This window comes from Trachurus trachurus (assembly GCF_905171665.1).
Source record: "Trachurus trachurus genome assembly, chromosome: 9".
NCBI lineage: Eukaryota > Metazoa > Chordata > Actinopteri > Carangiformes > Carangidae > Trachurus > Trachurus trachurus.
Genome location: NC_139895.1, coordinates 10,430,550 through 10,453,417, shown reverse-complemented (window position 1 = coordinate 10,453,417; position 22,868 = coordinate 10,430,550). Strand labels below are relative to the sequence as shown.

At 43.1% G+C, this 22,868-nt stretch overlaps 2 protein-coding genes across 2 annotated transcripts in view; both read left to right on the top strand.

Annotated features, from left to right (window-relative positions):
• Nucleotides 1-15,009, top strand: part of nf2a (NF2, moesin-ezrin-radixin like (MERLIN) tumor suppressor a) — a 35,743-nt gene extending 20,734 nt beyond the window's left edge. Inside the window, exons 10-16 of the mRNA XM_083979243.1 lie at nt 54-167; nt 271-393; nt 1,408-1,625; nt 3,081-3,186; nt 5,756-5,874; nt 7,099-7,258; nt 13,287-15,009. Coding sequence (XP_083835369.1) covers nt 54-167; nt 271-393; nt 1,408-1,625; nt 3,081-3,186; nt 5,756-5,874; nt 7,099-7,258; nt 13,287-13,337 — 891 coding nt within the window. The 3' untranslated portion in view covers nt 13,338-15,009. The remainder of the gene's footprint in view (nt 1-53; nt 168-270; nt 394-1,407; nt 1,626-3,080; nt 3,187-5,755; nt 5,875-7,098; nt 7,259-13,286) is intronic.
• Nucleotides 15,010-17,336: 2,327 nt separating this feature from the next.
• Nucleotides 17,337-20,735, top strand: LOC310991928 (GTPase IMAP family member 7-like; the record flags this gene model as incomplete). Its single annotated transcript, XM_083979856.1, has 2 exons — nt 17,337-17,355; nt 19,846-20,735. 2 exons carry the CDS (start codon nt 17,337-17,339, stop codon nt 20,733-20,735), a joined length of 909 nt encoding a protein of 302 aa, XP_083835982.1.
• Between the last annotated feature and the right edge of the window lie 2,133 nt (nt 20,736-22,868).

Here is a 22,868-nt window from a genome sequence, read left to right as displayed (position 1 = left end):
TTGATTTATCATTGAAAACAGCGTCCATTCATGGTTCAATGCCTTTTGTGCAGATTCTTCAGCTGTGCATTGGCAACCATGACCTGTTTATACGGCGGCGGCGAGTGGACTCCCTGGAGGTGCAGCAGATGAAGGCCCAGGCCAGAGAGGAGAGGGCCAGGAAACAGGTACTGAGAATAAATGGAATAAAAAAAAAAAAAAAGTCAATCCCAATAGCTGAGTTCCAACTCTGAATGCATTTCTGCTCTTTTTCCTTCACCTGTGGCTCAGGTGGAGAGGCAGCATCTGCAGAGGGAGAAGCAGATGCGGGAGGAGGCGGAGAGAGCGAGGGACGAGCTGGAGAGGAGGCTGATGCAGCTGCAGGATGAAGCTCACATGGCCAACGATGCTCTGGTAAGACTGTGGTGGTGGTTGGCTCCGGCCACAATCCACCATTTGGATATTTGTCAGATTGAGCTCCACTTACTGTGCGTTCACACCAAAAGCGTCAAAAACACCGGAAGTGAATTCATTTTCATTGAGAGCACGGCGGCCTGAGCGTCTAAAGCGTCACAAGGCGAGACACTGAGTCTCGCAGAAGTAAGCGATCCGGTCGTTTTGGCTAACTTCCTGTCAGCAGATGGAGTTAGCAGTCTCCGCCCTCGTCCCTACGTCACCACATTCACGCGCATCCCTTGGCTGCACACACAGAGAGGTCCGCCCCTTTATGCCGTTCTCTCTCCTCATTGGATAAAGGTTGTAGGATACAAGGAAAGTTTTCTCCTCGGCTCAGAGCAGAGCAGAGTGACTGACAGACCTGTGTTTCGGACCAAACACTCTATATAAGTGATTGCTGTCGGAAGATATAACTATTTAAGACTTATATTAACACAAACATTCCGCTTACTTCTGCTTTAACTTTATGGTATTTAGCTATGACGCGGTTTGGCAACAACCTGTCAGAATAGAGAGGTCCTTCGGCTCCCTTTTTTTTTGCCCTTCGGCTCCACAATGACCAGCGCAATCGAACTTTGAAAATATTTTGCCGCTTTGGACGCTGTCTTGTCTGTTGCGCATCCTCAGGCGACTTTGCCTCTTTGGAAGCTTTTGGTGTGACAGCACCTTCTTCCCCTGGTTTATCCGCTTCTTCCTCTCCATCATTCTCCCTCGCTGGTGTATTTTTCTACACTCTCCCTCTTGCCTCTTGCACTTCACTGTTTCTCTGAACCTATTTTCACGCCTGTCATTCCATTTGTCTCTTTAATGTCTCTTCCTTTGCTCCATTTCCCCACCTTTTTCTCCCATTTTCAACTTTTTTTTTAATCCTCTGTCCCCCTTCTTCCTACGTTTGCCCTCTCCTCTCCTCTCCTCTCCTCTCCTCTCCTCTCCTCTCCTCTCCTCTCCTCCCTCTTCCTTCCTCCTCTCCAGCTGCGTTCGGAGCAGACGGCGGACCTGCTGGCTGAGAAGGCCCAGATCGCGGAGGAGGAGGCCAAGCTGCTGGCCCAGAAAGCTGCCGAGGCTGAGACGGAGATGCAGCGCATCAAAGTGACTGCCATCCGTGGCCAGGAGGAGCGGCGGCTCATGGAGCAGAAGATGCTGGAGGCAGAGATGCTGGCTCTCAAGATGGCCGAGGAATCAGAGAGGAGGTGGGAGAGTGGAGGAAGGAAGTCCGGTCATGGATATACATCTGTTTAGTTTTGGCTGTTCTGTTATCACTATCTCATTCGTACCCGAATCCTCCCTTTTGTTTCCATCTCACACTCACACACACACACACTGCACTCCTGTTGTTTTAGATCTTTAAATAACTTCTCCCCACATCTCACTTACTTTCCAATACTTTTCTTTCTTCTTTATATGACATGCCGAATCCTCCGAGCTCAGGAAGCCGCCTTACAGGAGCATCAAAATGCAGCTGCTGTATAAACTTCCTCAGCTCATGAGCGTCCCAAATGTTTTTGGAGTTACTAAGCTGTTTAATGTCAAGGTGCACAAACACGCCGCCGCACATCAGCAGCGCACGAGTCAGTCGATACGCTCCGAGCGCCGAGCAAAAGCAAACGCCGCTGCATTCAAATTGCTCGATCAAAGAACGAGAACTTCTAACTTGTTTAAAATCATTTAATTTCAAAGGCTTTGTTCTGGCGCTGCGGCTGAAAAGCAGGTAATCATGCGGTTACAGCCACGCCGCTGCACACTGAAGTGAAAGGCAGGGAGAGCTCTTTGTTCAGCAGCAACTCCTCACAGGTCTGAGGCGCTGAAGTTAATTTGAGCTAGTTAATTGTTAGAGCTAAGATCGATTGATGGCAGGAGTCCCTCCCTATCAAACAGTCTCTTTTACTAGGAGCTGAAGCTCCACAGTGCTGAAACTCACTTTGATATATTTTTCATCTGTGCCTTTTTCCCTTTTCATACTTCCCACTGTGGTTGGAATCAAATACTTAGAATATCTGTTGTTGACTTTTTTTTTTTTTTTTTCTCTGGAGGTCAGATGGGATGAGAAGAATGAGTGATTATCAATCAGCACTCTGTTAAACTTGGGTGTCAATCATCGCAGCAAAGAACTACAGTCATTTTTGTAATAAAACCGTATACATGGATGTAAGAATATCACTTCACAGCCTCCACTTCACCATTTATTAGGCAGTCATTTCAAACGGGCACCATTAACCACTTGCCGATAACTGCAATTTCTGGATGAGCACTTTTCCTGCGAACACAGAAATTTAAACCCGCGGCACTCCACGCGTAAATGACTCTGTCCACTCAAACCCTCCAGGCACGCGGCTCCCCACACAGCTGTGGAGTGGTCAGGAACACAGTCAAAAAGAAATGCAATCATCCCCGTATAACGTTTCTTACATCACTGTGTGCAAACTCAGTGGAGTCAGAAATGATTGTCTTGCCGGGGCGATGCATTGATCACCTGGGTAATACAGTAATAACAAAGTGACATTCCCGGTGCGCGGAGTACCTGTGTGCCGATTACGGGTAATGATTTTGGATTGGATTTAGATAATTCTGTTTCCCTCTGAAGGAACGTGGGGGTGAATTAAAGTATTAACTGCATCTGTGTGTGTGTGTGTTTGTTTGTCCCTCAGGGCCAAGGAAGCTGAGCAACTGAAGCAGGACCTGCAGGAAGCCAGGGAGTCGGAGCGCAGGGCGAAGCACAAGCTGCTGGAGATTACCAGCAAGGCCATGTACACGGTAACAGGAGTCATATAGTTGGCTGCACAGTCGGGCGTGAATGTCCAAGAGCGGACATGAAGGAAAATCCTGCTCACTCCCAGCTCCTCGGTTTTACTGATTTGCTTATTTACAGCTTTACTGAACAAAAAGGGTGCCAATTAGCAGAGCTGCATTTATTTTCATTATTAGTTAATCTGGTGATTATTTTCTCCATGAATTGTTTAGACCAGTAAACGCCCAGAAACAGTAAAAAATCACGTTAACAAGCTGAAAAATAAGCGAAACAATGAATCAGTTTTCATACTAGTTGATTTAAAGGTTGGGTTGGAGATCTTATTATGGATCGTTTTTTTACTAATCAGATCCTCTTGAAGACCCCCTCCAATGAAAATTGTGTTTTTTGTGCTTTTCACACATTCCTGTGGCATTTTTCTGATGTTAGAGGACATATCAGCAGAAAAGTAAGTCCAAAATCGGAGTATTTCTGCCTTCAAATTGCTGTGAACCAACGGCAAACGCAAACTGGCGGTGAGGGCGGTGGCTGGGTGGGTGCAGAGCAGCGCAGTCTCCGCCCACCACTCAGAGGCGCATTGCTAATGAGCTGCTGGTGCTCTGCAGAAGGAGAGCCCTGGGAAATGACGCAGGTTTTGTGATTTTGGCTAAAAACTTAATAATCACAATTTAAAGACCACAGAGAATGCTTTAAAATAACCAAAAAGGATCGTTGGAGGGGGGCTTTAACACCCGATTGCAACTGAGTAAATAAAGGCTTTTTCACAAAAATCAAACAAAATCACTTGCCTGGGGAACGAACGAGCCTCAAAAAACACCATCCAATCACGTACAATGTCCTGAAAACCTGAAAATCCAAAACCAAAGTATTTATTTTTTCTAGTTTGTTCTTGTTTTTCAGAATATTTTCAGGTGGCATTGCTCTCCTAACCTCATCCTCTCAGGAAATAACTTTTAAGTATAATTTAAATCTCTGCAGTGGATTGAGAGCGGTATATAGTATGCAGCAGTGCATCACAACAACAATGAATAAAAACATGTGCATGTCCTCATTGGGATTATGGGCTGCTACTGCCAGCTTGAACGTATGCCACGACTGTACAGGTGTTATTTCATGCCTGGTAATAACACTCACACACACAATTGTAACCCCACATTGAACAAAACCACTTGCATAAGAACCGGCAGCACATAAGGCAGCCTACACAAGAGCTAAAAACCCACACACTTCATATTCATCTGCTCACACACACTCACTCACACTCACTCACATGCATATTGAGATGCTGGCCATTGATAGAGATCTAGTCCCTTGTAAGCTTATGAATGAAGAGCCTAAACACACACACTGGTGCACATATATACAAAAGACATGTTGCCACCCCTCTGTGTCCTTATCAGCTCCTTTGTGGGAAAACTCCACACAAACACTCACATGCTCACACACACACACACACACCTGCGTGCACAAATACACAAATAATTCTCTTTCTCATTTCAGTCAGCCTCTGTCAAATTGCTCTCTATGCTCTGCCAGACCTTATTTACATCCACTGTACCCAGACTGTAGTTTGGATTCACATGCCAACTAATGGATTTACATTTATATAGTGTATTAGGTCCACTTCTCATCCCAGTGGCATGTGGCCAATACATTCCCAGCATGTGGTCAGGATCTGGATGCGTGATATATGTGTGTGTTGTTCACGGTATGTGACCGTTAAAGTGGTCATCTGTTTTCCTCACTCCTGTCTTTTTACCGTCATCTGTCAGCAGCCGACATGCACACATCCTTTCCATGCATTTTTACCTTTGCCCCTGTGTAAAATCGAATCTTCTCCCTTTATTCTGTCTTTCTCTCTTCTTTCCATCCTTAAAGGAATAGTTCTGTCATTATTGACTCACCCTCATGCTGATGAATACTCAAAGTGCTTCTGGAGTGCATCTGGGGTTCGGAGTCCAACGAAAACTTTATATGAGAGTCAATAGCGCCCGACCGAAAAACGTCCATAAAACTACACAAAAACCTTGTAATCTTCCTCCACACTGCTCGTCCGCTGCAATCCAAGTGTCCTGAAGGGATATAGTTCAGAGTTTACATTTTTACAGTCTAAACAGTCCTATATTGCGCTCTGACGTTCACGCGCCCCTGGCAAATTCAACACAGGACTGTTTAGGCTGTAAAAATGTCCTAAATTATGTTGTTTCGAGTAAACTCTGGACTATATCCCTTCAGGACACTTGGATTGCAGCAGACGAGCAGTATGGAGGAATATTACATTGTTTTTGTGTAGTTTTATGGACGTTTTTGTGTCGGGCGCTACTGACTCACTTATAAGGATTTCATTGGACTACGAACCGCCCTCCCTGGTCTCCAGATGCACTTTGAGGAATAAAAAATTACTCCGGAGTATTAATCAGCATTAGGGTGAGTCAATAATGACTGGATTTCATTTTTTGGTGAACTATTCCTTTAATCCTTCCCCCCTCTTTCTTCTTCATTATGTCCTGTTTTTGCGAGTTCATCTGCAACCACTTCCTCCCCTCTGATCTCTCTGTCCATCTCCTCTCCCAGCCCCCCAGCCTCCCGGCAGACAGCATGGCCCCCGACCTGAGCTTCAGCAGGGAGAACCTCAGCTTTGACTTTAAAGACACCGACATGAAACGCCTCTCGATGGAGATCGAAAAAGAGAAGTGAGTAGCAGCCGCTCCTCTGCCGATGTAGCCTGATAATTTTAGGGGCGTCGGAGGGTTTGCATTTTAAAATTTCCTGGTCAGCTCCATCCCAGCGGTTCGGTCATGCAATCGTTAATCAGGCGAGGGAATTGATTAAGTGAAACCTACGTCTGTCTCTGTCGGGGTGATTTTTGAATAATCTTCGTTTGAGAGAGCTCCATCTTAACGGCGCTGTGTTACACTTGGAGGAACACCGTCGCTTTAAAATATGCACATTTTAATTCAGAGTTCAGGTGAGCTGTTGACCTTTAGCATCAGCCGTCTCTAATGTCGCTGGCAGCATTCAAGCATTTCATTTCCCTGAGCTCACGGTGTCAGTGATTGCAGACAGGTAAAACTATGTTTGGATGAATATGACCGTGGCTGTAGAGCTGAATAAATTACCTGGGTCTTCATTGTCATCCACTTAGCTAATTAGGTTAGCAAGTGAGCAGAGAGACTAAAGGTCTATTACTGCTGCAGCATGGGTCATAAACTTAGAAAAAACAACTCTGATTGAATTGTGAGATAAATAAAACCTAAATAAAAAATGTTTTGACCGGCAAGACTTTTCCTGCAAAGTGCTGATGTTTCTTCCCTCCCATTTATTTTGTATCTTTTGTAACCAACTATTATAGTTAATTGCACAAAGCTCTGAAGTTCTCCACATTTATAACACCTAGGACATTAACAGGCCCATCAGTCCGTGTAATCCTTAATTTACATTCCATTTTATAATTTGCACCTCTCATTGCACTGATTCAAAAAATTGTACATTTCTCATAATTGGTTTCAGCTGAAAATATCCGGAAAAATGTTCTTAAGCTCCGAGGAGAGCTTGCAAACAAAACTAGTTTTTGCCGTTGATTATATATGAAATAAAAAACAATCTTCAGGCTTAATTATCCAAAGTTTGAATGTTTTTGATTAAATGGATTTGAGTATTATGTGATAATTATATAATAGATGCTCCAGGATTATCAATAATGGAGCCTGGACCCTTATTAAGAAGTGTGCTCATTGCTGTTGAATATATTTACAATTGCCGTGGAAATCCTTGTTATTAAAGTCAGATCACATCACAATATTGAAGTTGAGAGGATGGGAACAGAAACTTTCAGTGTTTTCAGATGATACATTTTGGTGCCAAAAAGGGAAAATCTACTAAACTGCCTCCCAACCCTGCAATTTGTCGATGCGTAGGGTGGAGTACATGGAGAAGAGCAAACACCTGCAGGAGCAGCTGAACGAGCTGAAGACGGAGATCGAGAGCCTGAAGCTGAAAGACAGAGAAACTCCTCTGGACATCATACACAACCAGAACACAGAACAAGGGACCAGCAAGCACAGCAACTTTAAAAAGGTACAGTAACTCCCCCCCAGATCAGCACCAACAGCAGCTTACATGGCAAACGCACAAACGCACACATGACTCTCTCCCTTGTTGGGCCTGATCTATCCACACACACACAGGCAAACATTTCTAGATAGTTAAGCATCTTGTATCTGGTCCACACGCACAGCGGTTGTCAATACGCCTTCAGGTCATATTGGAAAATTGCCACAAAAGCTTTTACTACATCTACACAAAATCTGATCAAACTCAGACTCTTAATATTTGGGGGGAAAAAAGCAATGCAGCTGTCAAAAAGCACAACTTTATCTATCTGTCTATACACACCTGTGCTTGGAGCGCATGTGTGATGTCGCTACATTCCTGGAGCACAAAACCTGCTACAAGCACATCCACAACATTACCACACTGACGGAGACGTTGGGAACACTATGTACAGTTCTGCCCGAGGTCTTTACATTGCATCGCATATTATAAAATACTCTGACATGTGCTGATGAGCCGCAGTCAACACAAGCGTTAGCAGGCAAGTGCCGCTTCCAGCCGATTGTGCCGATCAACGTCTCCTGGTGGAAGGCACTGCAGCCATGTGCTGCTTTATTTACACTGACATATGCTCATATCCTCTTTAATTGAAATGCCAAATTCTGAGGAACAACACTGAGTCAGGAGCGGAGGTTTTTAAAAACAACCAGGCAGCCAGCAGCATTTAAATGCCTCCTCCTGTGGGAAGAAGTCAGCCAGAGAAACGCTGCCAATATTTACAACTGCTGGTGTGGCGGAGAACTTTTCTTTTGGATTCAATATTCAATATGTAAAGTAAATATATCATATTCTAATGGGAAATCAATCACATACTGTGTCGTATCTCTGCAAATGTATCATGTTTGATTCAGACTATATAGTCTCGGTGTGGAGATAAGTATCAGATCATGCAGCAGGCAGAGATACGCACCCTCCCTTTATCCCTACAACATGAAGTGGTGAAGTCTGAATGGAGTCTTAATACTCATCTCACATCATCTTTCCAAGGATGACTGACAATCAACATTTTGATCGTCCTCCTCTCTTTTCGTGCAACGCCCACGGCTCTCCATCACATTATTCTAAGGCAGGGTATTGATTCTCAGAGCATCACTTAATAGCAACAGTCTCCACTCGGGCCTGGCTTCATTTTCCAGCCTCGAGTTTCTTCTTTGATGGAGCCCGCTGGGGGGGGAGGGCCAGCGATCACATTCATTTTCTAACTGTGACCTCTACAAGCGAACAGTGATTACTGGTCTTAAGTGTATTTAAAAAAAAAAGAAAGAAAAAAAACTTGCAGGGGGACTGAGTGACTTTTTTTTTTTTAGTGTAAGTTTCCAGTATGTGGACTCCTTCAGTTAGAATAGAGATGTTTCATGTCACTGTTCCAGCCTGAATATGCCGTTTCCTTTTCACTGCATCCTGCTCTTGTGATGATATTAAGTGACACACAAAAAAAAAAAGTCTGTCTTTCAGCTTGAGGGATTTTTCAAAATTGATTGGTCAAAGACGGTGGAGTTGTTACAGAAAAATAGTGGATTCTATTTCCTCTGTCCTCTGATGAACCGGCTGATTAGCCTCGTTCCTCTTTATCTTCCCACACCAGTATCGCTTTAATTCCAGTGGAAGTATCAAATAGAAATTTGAGCTATATTCACAGCACATTGTATAACAAAAAAAAAAAAAAGAAAGCAAAAAGGCCCACCCCTCCTCCGTTTGGTCTCCTAGTGTAAAATACTTGTTAAGGGAGCGCTAATTGATTTTTGCTTGGTGATTAGTCATTTGGATGGATGGGGGCACCGCTGGCACGCAGGGGGGAGAAGGAGCTCAGTTAAAAGTGTTGGTTTAATTGAACCAGAGGCGTGCGGCATTCATCTTGTTAGCACTGGGATGGAGAGAGGGGGGCGGTGGCATTACAGGGGGAAGGAAGGAGAGACATCAAGAGTGAGGGAACTTAAAGGGATACTTCACCCAAAATCGATAATTCACCAATTTTCTACTGCCAAGGAAGGGTTTGGAGAACTTTTGGAGTCATCAAAACGCTTTTGGAGTTCCAGGGGGGGTCCGGCTGGCAACGGGTTTTCATATAATGGCGGCGGATAGAGTTCACTTTGAATTGTCCAAAACACACACTATGAAACATCCAGATACCTCCATACTGCTCGCCCGTACTGACCCAAGTGTCCTGAAGCCGCCACATGAAAAAGATGTTAGGAAAAAATGAATTTGATCTCTGTTTTTAGCCTTGTTGTAGCAGTACAGTAGCTCCCAGTGGCTCTGTTGCTGCGAGATGTTGTTCCGTGTTTACATCAAACATCCAGTGGTTTACAGTACAACGACGAACGAACCTCTTGTAACAAATCTCACACATGCGCACAAACATCAACAGAGCCACTGGGAGCTGCTGCTACAACAAAGATAAAAACAGAGATCAAATATTTTTTTTACGAACAACTTTTCCATGTGGCGGCTTCAGGACACTTGGGTCAGTACAGACGAGCAGTATGGAGGTATCTGGATGTTTCATAGTGTGTGTTTTGGACCCCCCCAGGAACTCCAAAAGTGTTTTGATGACTCAGAAAGTTCTCCAAACCCTTTCTTGGCATGACGGTGAGTAGATGATTGGTGAATTATTGATTCTGGGTAAAGTATCCCTTTAAGTCAGCTTTGCCTTAAGTATTGAGGAGTTTCTGAGAGGATGACAGTGAACGGGATGCGCCGGGAAAATGTGGAACGAAGTACAGATCTGTGAAGCCAGAAGCATCAGGACCGACTGCAGCACCGCAGGGCGAGGCTTTCTCTGTCCACTCTCTCTTTCCTCTGGATGATTAATGACCGGCCCCTTCACACGGGCCACCGCCTTCTGCATTTCCACCAGGCCACAGGTTCTGCTCTGTTAGCAGCGGGCCGATCAGACCAGCGAGAGCTCATTCCCAACAACCGAATCACAACACAAGAGCCGCAGTGATTTTGTGTCACTTTCACTGAGAGGAAATGTTCTTTTTTTCTTTCTTTTTTTATGTTTTACAACAGTCCATCCATCCAGACTGTGTGAAGTGGCACAAAAAGAAGGTCGACCATCAGGGTTTACTCACTGTGCTAAACTACATAACAGAAGTATTTCTTCTCTGGAAACAGCTATAGCTATTGTGCCCATTCACCACATTAATACCCCGGGACATTGAATAAAGAGTTCTTGCTCTTTCCAGCAGGGAGACTGTGGGCTGTGTGCAGCACAATGCGAGAGAGTTAGACACAGATAAACACACACTCAGGCTTTCATACCCATAAGTGTAGTTCAGGCTGCCTGTCAGCAGGGACAATAGAAGGTGATTGGTAAACATAGCCTTGCAAATCCGTCCTTCTCCCACACAGCATCTGTTTGGATTTGCTTAAGTCCCTCCGTCTACACGTTTCCCAGAAATAACCCGAATTTTCCTCAACTGTCCTCCTTCGTGCTCGCTCTAATATTTGCTGCATTAATGCTCCTTATCCTACAGATGTGGAGGACAGGGGGAAAGTTTGCCCTCGCAATTTTGAAGTGGTGCTCTATTGTGCGGTATTAGGCGAGCTAATGGTTAGCGATGCTGACAGGGTAAAAGCACTGGCCAACCGCCCGAATGAATCCATCACCAGCTCATTTAAGCCTGCAGGGGAAAAAACAATTAACAGTGTTTTCTCAGACTTGTATTGATCCCCCCTCTACCTGCCCCAGCTCTGGCTGTCGGTTTGATTATGTCTGCCGAGGCCGAGAGTTGGGGGGGGGAAACCTACAGATTTCTTAAGCTGTAAATCAGGATTGAGGCTGATTCTCCTTTTCAGCGTGGAGTGAATTAAGATCAGCGGAAGACATCATCAAGACCGCAGCATGCCTCGCCTTCACATGCTAACAGAGCTTCATTAAAAACAGAATAACCTTGGGGGTATGTTTTCAGTAAACACACCAAAGTGCACAAACACGCTCCAATTATCATCTCCTTATGATCACTTAGTCTTTTGATTAGTCAAGGGAAAACGAGTCGGATCACGTGTTGCGGAGGAATGTGCTGTGGTTTTTTAGCGTCTCTTTAAATTTACTCTGGCGTTCGGGAGTATAATTAAAATTAATCACGCATATATATGTACGTCTTCATCAGAATCACAGCCAGCCCCGACCTCAGTCGAATCATACATCTTTAATTTTCTTATTAGATTGTGCAAGTTAACACAGTGAGCACGTACAATCAGATAAAGCCCACCACCAACTTTTAAAACACATGATCACTTAATAAACTATGATGCTTTGATTATAGTTAAGTATTTCTCACATGTCAATGCACCAATAGTAATAGAGACTGTAGCAGATGAGTATTATATTGGACAATATATATATATATACATGTATACTTCATAGAGGGATGTTCACATAAGCAGAATGTGAACAGAACTTTTAGGCCATTGCAAGAAGAGAACAAAGAAAATCGCCATTATAGTGACCCATGACAGATGTGTAGCCAACATCCTCAGCCTCATGTGTGCCAGATGTGTAAAGTACCCTGATGCTGGAAAGAAGATCAGACTAACGCACACACCTGAGACCTGCCCGCACAGAAAATATAACATAAAATATTATAGAGGACACATTTCAAAAGCTGTACAAAAAAAATCACATTCCACCATCTTCTATAGAGTGAATTCCTGCCGTTGGATGAGAAATAATAATGTTACATTCCACCCATATCATACAGCCACGTCCTGCTCATATATCATATGTAAAGACAACGTATGTGAAGATATTACATAAGGCTGTTGCGTAAGCATGATTTCAGTCTTATGCAACTTACTTTCACACAACTTTTTATTTTTGATACTTTACATTGTGCTGATGACACTTTGCTGAAATAACATTCATAATGTGGGGCTTTTAAATTGAAATGAACCATTTCATCAGTGTGGTAGTTTTGAGTTTTACTTAAAGTAAATGACCTGGGTACCTCTTTCAACGACTGAAGCGGTGTGTGGCTATAGGATCAGTGGAGCGTTGTAGTGTGTGAATGGTTGTCTGTGTCTCTATATTGTATCATGTTTGTGTTCACTTTCTATTATAATCTTGTACTGCTGTTGACTGAACTCTTGTTTTGTATTTTTGTTGTTAAAGGGATCGTTCAACATTTTGGCAAATTGACCCATTGCCATAATCCCTATAGTTTTAGGAGTAGGTTCATTACCTTTTAATTGTCGGTGCAAGCTATTTTTAGAACGGCGGAGCAGCGCCGCAAGCTGCTCAGATTTACGCTACGGAGGCTAATGGGATTTCTTGGTTTCCCTCATCAAACTCATTAAATACACAATCCAAGAACTCCAAAATGCTCTTGTGGAAAAACTGCCCCCGACAGAAAACGCGCATCAGTGGTTTTGCATGAATTTACCTCTAAAACAACTCTGTCTCGTAACGTTCTGTTATTATCTCATAGCGTGGTGATTGTGCAGGTCACAACTTGTCCACCAGAGCGTTTTGGAGTTGTTGGGTTGTGTATTTGATGAGTTTTATGAGGGAAACCAAGAAATCCCATGAGCCTCTGTAGCGCAGCTCTGCTTCGCCATTCTAAAAATAGCTTGCACTGACAATTAAAGGTAACAAACCTACTCCTAAGACTATAGGGATTATGGCAATGGGCCAATTTGCCAAAATATTGAACTATCCTTTTAATAAGGAAATGAGCTGGCAAATCTCAAGGGGCTATTCTTTGAAAATAAAGTCACATATTAAGTTGTTAATAAAGAAATGAATACATTATGGGAATAGACTGGATATATAATATATAACCCTTTATAATCGAAGAAATGATCATTATTGTATTAAAAGTGCTGAATCAAACACAATAACAGACGCTCACGCAGGCTGCTCAAGCAGTGATGTGTGGATTTTCTCTTGACTTGCTTTGCCTTCATGTTCTACTGCCTTACATTTGTTTTTGTTTATATTCACCAGTGATAAAAACCTTATCTGATGTTGTTGCTATCTCGTCCACAGCTAACACTACAAAGCACCAAGTCCAGGGTGGCCTTCTTTGAGGAGCTTTAAACTACACACCAGCAAAGACGGGATGCACAACTGCCAACAACCTCTTGTTTCTACATTCCTGGTCAGTCTATGTGGCTGACCACACTACAAAGCCTTACTGTATATACGGTAGTGTACAACCTGGTAACCACTATGAAACACACACGAACAAACAAACTAACTAACAAACAGAAAAAGACAGCTGCCTCAATCTGCACCAACTCCAGGGAGCTTTGTGTGTACGCACAAACAAACAAGGACGACTGCGTACCGCTCCTGCATAATGTTCCTGCACCAAATCTGGGATTCATAAAAAATTGAGTGTGTGTTTACAGTGAGTGTGTGAAATAACAGCACATTCCCCTGGAATAGTTTTGAAGTGATCTTTGAAAGGTGTGGGAGGGTGGGTTCATTAGTGTCAAAGAATAAAAGTAGATAACTCAAAAAAAAAAAAAGAAAGAAAAAAGATTGTGTAATATGAATTTTGACTGCTCCCGTTCCACTGTGGGTTTAATGAGACAGTACACATGGAGTTTAGGTTGGTTATCATATCATGTCCAAATGGGGTGACCTACATTAGCTGATTGCCTGAGTGTTTTTTGAAATTCAAACAGAAACAAACCACTAAGGGAGGAAATTGGAAAAAGAGAATGAATGGTAATGGTTACAGGTCTGATTTGTCACCTGTCCCCTAACCTGAATGTTTATGTAGTAGTTACATATATAGCAAATTGAACTTCCCTCTGCATAAACACCATAGATGACCATCTATATTACATTTTATTCATAATGTCAACAAATTCCTCCCTATAATATATTCCTCCTTTCCATAATAACCTCATGCTGCCTTAGTTTCCTTGTGAAATGGAAGTAAAGAAAACAATGAACATTCAAGCAGCAAATACAGGGCATCTCTTTGCCATCATAAATTTAAAGAGCCATTTTAATGCGAACAGTGGGAGTTGATGAGCTATGGTCGATATTAAACTACTCTACACTTCTGTGATTTAGATCAGAGAATTTGCCGTAGTTGTGTTGTGAGAGCAGCGTTTGCTTTTTTTTATTTTTTACTTTTTAAATCACTAATCTGTTTTCATGTTTGTGCCTTTATGCAACTTTTTTTTAATGCTGAATGTAAACAAAGTGTTACACACGAGGCCTTAGGACTTCCGTTTACATCTTATTTACACAGAGAAGTCATGTTACATACTGTATCTCAAGAAAAAAAAACATATTGTATCTCCGGGCTGCCTCGAGCAGTTGATTAGTGTGTCCTTAAACGCAAGGCACAGAGTGCACTACGCTCCGCTCTTGAAGGCGAAGAGATCATTTGTATGAGGCGGTTCTGAGAATCTGAACTGGATGAAGGAACTGTGATTCTTGGATGTGAGCTTTGTGTCGCATCTATCATCTTTCTCAGTTTATTTTTATTATTTTGTGAAGACAACCACTTTTTTTCGAAACATGAATTTGCATCTATTTTGAATTAATGTGTCTTTTTGAATTCATGTACTCTTTCCCTCTGAGAGCATTTTATTTTGGGGTATTATAATGTGAAGAAAATGTTTTTATTTTATTTTTCTTTGTCTGCATTTAACAAGAATAGGAAGCAGCAGTATTTAAAAAAGAAACCTGTGGACTTATATTACCTTGTATTTGGAGATATACATTGTATTGGATACAGTACTGTATGTTTTGCCTGTAAAATAAATGAATATCAGGTCTGATGTTTTTCCTGTTTGACTGTTTTTCCAATGCAGAAATAACATTGTTAGTTATTTTGTCAGACTTTGATGAGCGTCGGCTTTGATATTTGCAAGTGCCACCACGAGTCTCTTCCACCCGACCCAAACAGACATCCAATTACACCTTTGAAATGAATCAAGTGTTACGTAAGCAGACCTCCATCTTGTGTCAGATCACATACCCCGTTTGCTTGAGTGACAACATCTTTGTTTGTGCGCTTGTGTGCCTACGGATGCGTGGGCGAGCGGGGTGTGTTTCGTTGGCCCGTGCACTTGCTTTTGTGCCAACGTGTGTTATGTGTGTGTGTGTGTCACCAGATTAACCGTTTAATGTGAGTTTGTACCCGTGGCTCAAGACTGACAGCTCTCTGTCAGAGTGAGTGGCACTGAGGTCAGGGGGGCTTCTCCACAGCTCCGTCGCCTCAGGGCTCAGTTGGAGGAACGACCCGCCTCGGCTTGTCAGCGTTGTGACACTAGACACGTCTTCAGCAGCAGCCAGCTCTCCCCCGGGGCTCTGGGTCTCTGAGGAGCCGGGGTGGAAGGTCTGCAGGGGCATCGGGGGCAAAACCGACAAGACACGCAGATTCCTCACTCGCTGATGATGCCAACCCCACAGCGGTGGAGGGAGAAGACGACGTGAGATGGGAAGAAGAATCACATCTTTTGTCATTTATCTGTTCTCGAGGGATCTCGGTTGACGTCACACCTGCACACACACAAACACACTCGTCTTGCAGCAGATTGTTAAAGGTTCTCAGTTTACTGCAGGGCGAGAGAGGGGGGTGATGGGGACGGCACAGCACCTGCCAAGGGCTTGAATATAGAACAGGTACACACATTAGGAAGGAAAAACCCTTGTGTCATAATCCAGGTTGAGCCGCTAATCACATTGTCAGCCAAAAGAATGATGTATCATGGTGTATAATGTAGCCTATTAATTTTATCTTTTGAGTGCAAAAGTAAAAGTTATTGGCTTCGTTGACTCCTAATTAATGTACACAATCACTTGGATACTGTACAATATTATCTTTACTGTAATGATATTAGATTTTATCTACTTAATCCGAATGTTAAAAAATGTCCAAAAATTAGGATGATTGAGAGTATGCGGTTACTGTGTCTGTGCAAGTGTAACCGGTGTGTCTTGCCAGGCTGCAACGGGCTCAGAAGACCTTCATGCGTTTGTGTGAATGAATCGAAGATGACAGTTTTCTTTTCAGACCGGTGTGTCCCTTCCATTACGTGGAGGCGGCCTAGGAACATCAGCAGCATACGTGATGTTTCAACCCAGTGCTACTGTATGACTGAACACCCCCCCCCCTTAAAAAAAAATGTTACACCGGCCCTTGCGGCTCAAAAATCTGACCGGCCCACCGGGAATTGTCCCGGCCCTCCCGATTAGCCAACTCCGGGCCTGATTTTATCCTAAGGCCAGGTGAGCATGTTAATGCACACCACACAGGACACGGTCGAAAGCCTTCTCCAAGTCCACAAAACACATTTGGACTGGTTGGGCAAACTCCCATGAGCCCTCGAGCACCCTGCGGAGGGTGAAGAGCTGGTCCAGTGTTCCACGGCCAGGACGACTATGGCAATGAGCCAATTTCCCAAAATGTTGAACTATCCCTTTAAAGTAACTAAAGATGCTCAAAAAGCAGATCCATACCATACAATTTCCTTTTTCAGTGTAGCTGTTAGGTGATTTGTCTGAGTGAGGGTGGCTGTAAATCACTTCAACATTTATAAACTTTACTAACTGAAGATAATCTGACATAGTTTCAGGCACTTTATATTAATATATTATTATCATATTATAATTAATTGATGCTGTTGAGCAAAGGTTTTTAAACGTAAACAACTAGAAATCCCTAAGCTTCACCCTCAAACTTTCTTTATTATTATTATTATTATTATTTTTTACATCATAATGAAAATTCATTCAGCTCAGACTCTTTGCTGCTGCTCTTTTAAAGGTAAAATGTGTTTTAATGTCACATTCATAATTTTGGCTCCACTTTAAAGTGGAGGTTTAGCTCTTTATTAACCTGTTGCCATGGTGAACCATTGTATTGCTAATATTCTACAGGCTGTAAAGTCAAAACTTTTCCCCCACTGACTCCACCCTCTGACTGGGCGTAGCTTGTTTTTAACAGTGAAAATGTGACGTGTTTCTGAGGGTGGGGGCAGCAGAAGTTTGAGAGGAAATAAAACTGAATTGATTCACTGAACTTCAGCATCAGGAACTCAACACAACCTCAACCTGCAAAAGACAAACATGGCTTATCGTCAGCTTGGTAAGGTCATTTACAGCTCAAAGTATTTTAAGGGTAATACTTGTTAATAATAGATCATGTTATGATCATTTGACTGCACCTGGCAACCCCTTAGAGGGCTGTTGTTGTCTGTGACGATTTTGCACAACATTCAGTTTGTTTCCTGTTTCTATGTCTTTTATGTGTATGCTGTGGAGTGCTTTGATTGTTTTATGCTTTGTTGTCTTGGAGAGGCCGAAGACAAATTTCCACTACGGTGGACAATAAAGTCTTTCTAATCTAATCTAATAATAATGTTAAATAATGTTTGACTTGTAATCATTTAGAATATTTTATATCTGCATTTTATTGGGAAGCATGTTGTTATATGATTTAGAAATGTGTAACATTTATTAATATTGCTTGGTCATTTCTGAAGAACTTACAGTCGTGAAAAAAAACAGAATCTCTGAATGTCATAGTCTTAGTTTTATTATGTGACCAAAACTAACTGATAGGGGTCATTTAAGTAAGGGATAATGCCCTTTGAGGTGTCCATTATCAGAAATTAATGGACGACGCAGAGGCGTGAACCGGTTGCTTCCGCGAAGTCCATTATCCCGCATTATCCCGCTCATGGTCACTTACGAGAAAAATACATATTAAATAAGTCAGTCATGATTTAATGTTGTTTTTACCGTTAAAGGTGTACAGAAATGGCCGTTTGTCCTGTTTGTCGCGCCGAGTTGTCACGAGCTGCAACATGAGTTTACCCGAGTGAGGAAAACGAATTTGATTGGTCGTTATCGAGCGGGCGGGACATTCAAAGCTTGGGGCGAGCCCGAGCTCCGTGTGTGTGTGCGTGTCAGACGTTTGAATGACGGATGACGGATCCAATATCAGTGGCTGATGAATCGTGTACAGGCTGACGTATAATCCATGCGCCTGCATTATCCAATGCGAAAAAAAAAATACACACTTTCATCCCGGATTTACTCAAAAATAGAATTTTGCACAAAGTTTGGCCTACATTGTCTGAAAGATGAGTTATCACATTAATTTTATGATCCAGAGGGGCTTTTCTTTTCTGTACACCTTTAAAATCGATCGTCTTTAAGCGGCTGAGCCGAGCGGACTATTTAATAACTCTCGTCGGCGTGTGTTTCTCTACACGGTTTGGCCTTTCGTCCACACGTAACCGCAGTTGTGGGCTCCTGAAACTGGAGTTTTTTGTAACCGGAGTCGAGGGTGAACTTTTTCGAAAACTCCCGTTTCAGCTTCATGTGTGGACAGGAAAACCGGACATTTTTCATAAATCCCCGCCCCCTTACTGTTGCTAGAGCACGTCAAGTTCTCGAGCTGACCATGCGCTGACCACTCAGATGCTACTGTGAATATCACTAAACATGCGGACACTAATACAAAATCGCGTAGTCACCATATGTAAACATAATGCTGATATGGTGAAAATAGGCTTTTATCAAATTGTAAATTGCGGTCACTTCCCCACTGCTTTGCTTCCTCCCGTCCTGTACATTTGTTTTCGATGAGTCAAGCTGCAGCTTCAATCAGTGGATCGATGGATTATCGTTACGATGTGTGTATTTGTGTATTTTGGATCTGTCATAAACAAGAGATTACGGGCAGGGTGTGTTAGTAGCGCGGACTGCTTTCCTGTTAAAGTCCCCCTCCCGCGACCCTTTTTGGTTATTTTAAAACCAGCTCATTAGCAATGCTCATTAGCAATGCACATTAGCAATGCGCCTCTGGAGGGTGGGCGGAGACTGCGCTGCTCTGCTTTTTTAACCGGGGTCCACGGGTGTGATTATCTGCGGCACTCGGCCTGCGGCCTCGTGCCTACGACCGAATCACACCCGTGCTGATATACAGTACAACAGCACGACCTCGAGTGTGATATTGCTTAAATATCTTCTGACAGCAATCACTTATAGAGTGTTTGGTCTGAAACACGGGTCTGTCAGTCACTCTGCTCTGCTGTGAGCCGAGGAGAAAACTTTCCTTGTATCCTACAACCTTTATCCAATGAGGAGAGAGAACGGCATAAAGGGGCGGTCCTCTCTGTGTGTGCAGCCAAGGGATTTGCGTGCATGTGGTGACGTAGGGACGAGGGCAGGGACTGCTAACTCCATCGGCTGACAGGAAGTTAGCCAAAACGACCGGATCGCTTACTTCTGCTTTAAAATTTAAAAATGCAGGGTGTTACGACCACCAGTTGCTCAACAAGCTCAACAAGATGAGTGTCTGTCTTGTTTTTTAAAACAAACTGGCACCCTGGCTGAGCTTACAGCGCATGTTGATTCCGCTGGGAGTTAAGCTAAATCAGACACTGACAGGACAGCATCAGTGCAGCAGCTCACACTGAGCTTTAAAATCATGTGGGCGGAGTAACAGAGGTAATGTCCATCTTTATTTACAGTAAGGTGTTGACCAGTGACACTGACAGACACTCGGTGGTATAATTGTGAATCAAAGTTTGTCTGTCACCACATGTGTTTTATAATTCTCCAACAGGGGCAGAAAAACCAAAACTCAGGATTGCACTCGTTGGTAAAACTGGAACGGGGAAGAGCAGATCAGGAAACACCATCATAGGGGAACCGGTGTTTAAATCTCAGTTCTCTTCATCCTCAGTGACGTCAGAGTGTCAGAAGGAAATACGAGATGTCGATGGTCAATCAGTGGCTGTTGTTGATACTCCAGGTCTTTATGACACTGGAAAAGACCTGGATGAGGTGAAGAAACAGATCGCTAAAGGCATCTCACTGGTTGCTCCTGGTCCTCATGTGTTCATCATCGTGATCCAACCGGGTAGATTCACTAAAGAAGAAGAAGGAACAGTAAAGATCCTTCAGGAACTGTTTGGAAGAGAAGCAGGAAAGTACACCATGGCCCTGTTCACTCATGGAGGCGACCTAAAGGATGAAAATGTTTCCATAGAGACACTTATTGAGCAGAATGAATCTCTCAGTAAATTCATCACTGAGTGTGGTGGAGGATACCACGTGTTTGACAACAAAGACAAGAATGATCATCACCAAGTCCCCGAGCTGCTGAAAAAGATCAACAGTCTGGTGGAGAAAAATGGAGGAAGCTACTACACCAATGACATGTTCCAAGCAGCTGAAAAAGCCATCAGAGAAGAGGAGGAACGTCTACTGAGAGAAAATCCAACAATGGATCCTGAAGAAGCAAGAATAACAGCAGAGAAAGACAACTTCTTCATTTGGACTATGCTAAACTGTGCTACTGTCGGGTCAGCTATTGGAGCACTTCCTGGAACCATAGTGGCTGCAGCCGGAGGGCTAGCAGCAGGTGCAGTGGGAACTGTAGTAGGAGGTGCAATAGGTGCAGTGGGAACTGCAGTTTTGGCAGTGAAGGAGAAGGCCTGCAAAATACAGTGATATGATGCATTAGCTGATGCTCATTAACAAGGAATCATCGTGGGAACATTTGTATCTTCAGTGTATGATCTTTATCTGTTTTTCTTAATTTTATTGATTATGGGCTTCTTCATTAATCATTAATCATTGATGTTATAAATGAGCTGCAGCTCAAAACTGGAAGTTGCCATAGTATACCAGTTTAATCTTTGAGTGTGTGATCTGTGTCTGCATGATGTTTTTTCTTATTTTTTTCTAGTTAATGATCGTCGTCTTTAATCTGTAATGTTATAAATGAGACACCCACTAACTCTTTAAAACAATCAACTTCATATTCTGTCATACATGACAGAGCTATAACACTGTCACTGCATCCATTTTATTTAATCAAACATAATTAATCAAAGAGGAAACAAACATGATTTTTTTTTGTGTTCAACATGTTTATAAATATTTTAATAATAATAATTTTTCAGTGAAAACCAAGTCTGGTAATACAACAAACATGTTCTACCATTTCAGCCGCTCACACCCGCAGGAGTACGAACTGTGTTGTCCCCCGGTGTAGCCGATGTCGATCTGGCCCTCTGCGTTGTGTTTCTCACGGCCTGCCCTAGGTGGGGTTAGATCCCACGACCTCCCGCACCGGAGGCGACGATGCTAACCTCTTCGCCAAGAGGTTGACAACCACTTGGTGGGTTGGTTAGCACGTCTTTTATGGGTGGAGTGAGTGCACATCCGTTACACCGGCATGGTTCCACGTTATCGTAGGAATCTTCTGGAACCTCTGCTAGCACACCAAAGCAAGTAAAGCAAACCCAACTGTGCTTCCTTCCTTGTGAAAAATATGTTAGTCAGGTCACTTCAGTTGATTTCTTTCTTTCTTTCTTTTTTTTTCTTTTTACAACTTTCAGTTATGTTAAAAAGATGGTTGAATAAAGAGTTGAATTTTAATTCAGTGTTTGTGTGTTCTTATTAAAAGTAGGTCATAAAGCAGCATAAAACGGGGCTCCTCTTCAAATATTTAAAAAAAATATATATCAATATTGATCAATATGAATTTAGTTTTTTTTTTTTTTAATATCGTCCAGCCCTATGCTGTCTGGTCTTCTTCCTGTCTGATGTCCTTATGGTGTGTGCGCATCCCCAGCTGTAGCTACCTAGACCTGGATGCTATAACTCTGTGTTGGGTTTACTGTATTAACACTCATTGGATGTGCAGAATAAGCTCTAAAGAGTGGACAGGTGCTCCTTATAGACCCTTTCAGAGAGTATAAACAAAGACAGGTGTTACCAAGGATACTAATTAAGGCTCCATTCCATTTAGTGTACCAGAGCGTTTTCTAATGAGCCACACCTGTCTTTGTTTATACTCTCTGAAAGGGTCTATAAGTCACCATCAACAGAAATGGGAAAATGTTTCTGAAACTTCACATGCACTGTGTAGGCCTACAGCTCGTCGGAGACCTGACACGTGTGCACTTACCAGGATCATGTATCTTCATTATGGATCTAAGAAGTAAGTATTATTAAGTCACAAAATGTTCTCTTAAAAGTATACTTTTGTGCAATGTGCATAACTATACGGACAATTATGTTTTTAGCCTTAAAGCAGGCGCTGCTGCTAAAACTTGTGGCGAACTGCCTGGCCCTTTAACTGAGGCATGGCTTGTATGCGTCAGTGCGCCCAAACATGGCGGCACCCTTCAAACAAAGACCGACAGGTCTCACCGGTGGAATCGCAGGTCTAATTAACTGGCACCACGTAGCCCAGTACCGCGTAGCCCAGGCCGCCGTCAATCCGGATAAACGCACTGGATTTAATATTTCCCGGGACGGCTCTCTACCTCCGGACCCGGACAGTTTCACCGGGAGCTACAACCGGAAACACCGCCAGAAATCATGGACGGCCAGTGACTGACAGGTGAGTGGTAATCGCGATTTTGCTGTGTGCTGATTTGTGCTGCTGTGGGATTTTGGTGTGTAATTTAGGCCTATGGATTTGAGATGGATGATAAAACGTCATTACCTGTGTAGGGCTGGCTGTAGTTTTATTTTTTGTCAGATGCTCTGACTGGCTTGCTGACCACTGCTGTGACAGCTAGCCTACAACATCTGTGCAAGTATGATTTAATAATGATAAATGGAGTTGCA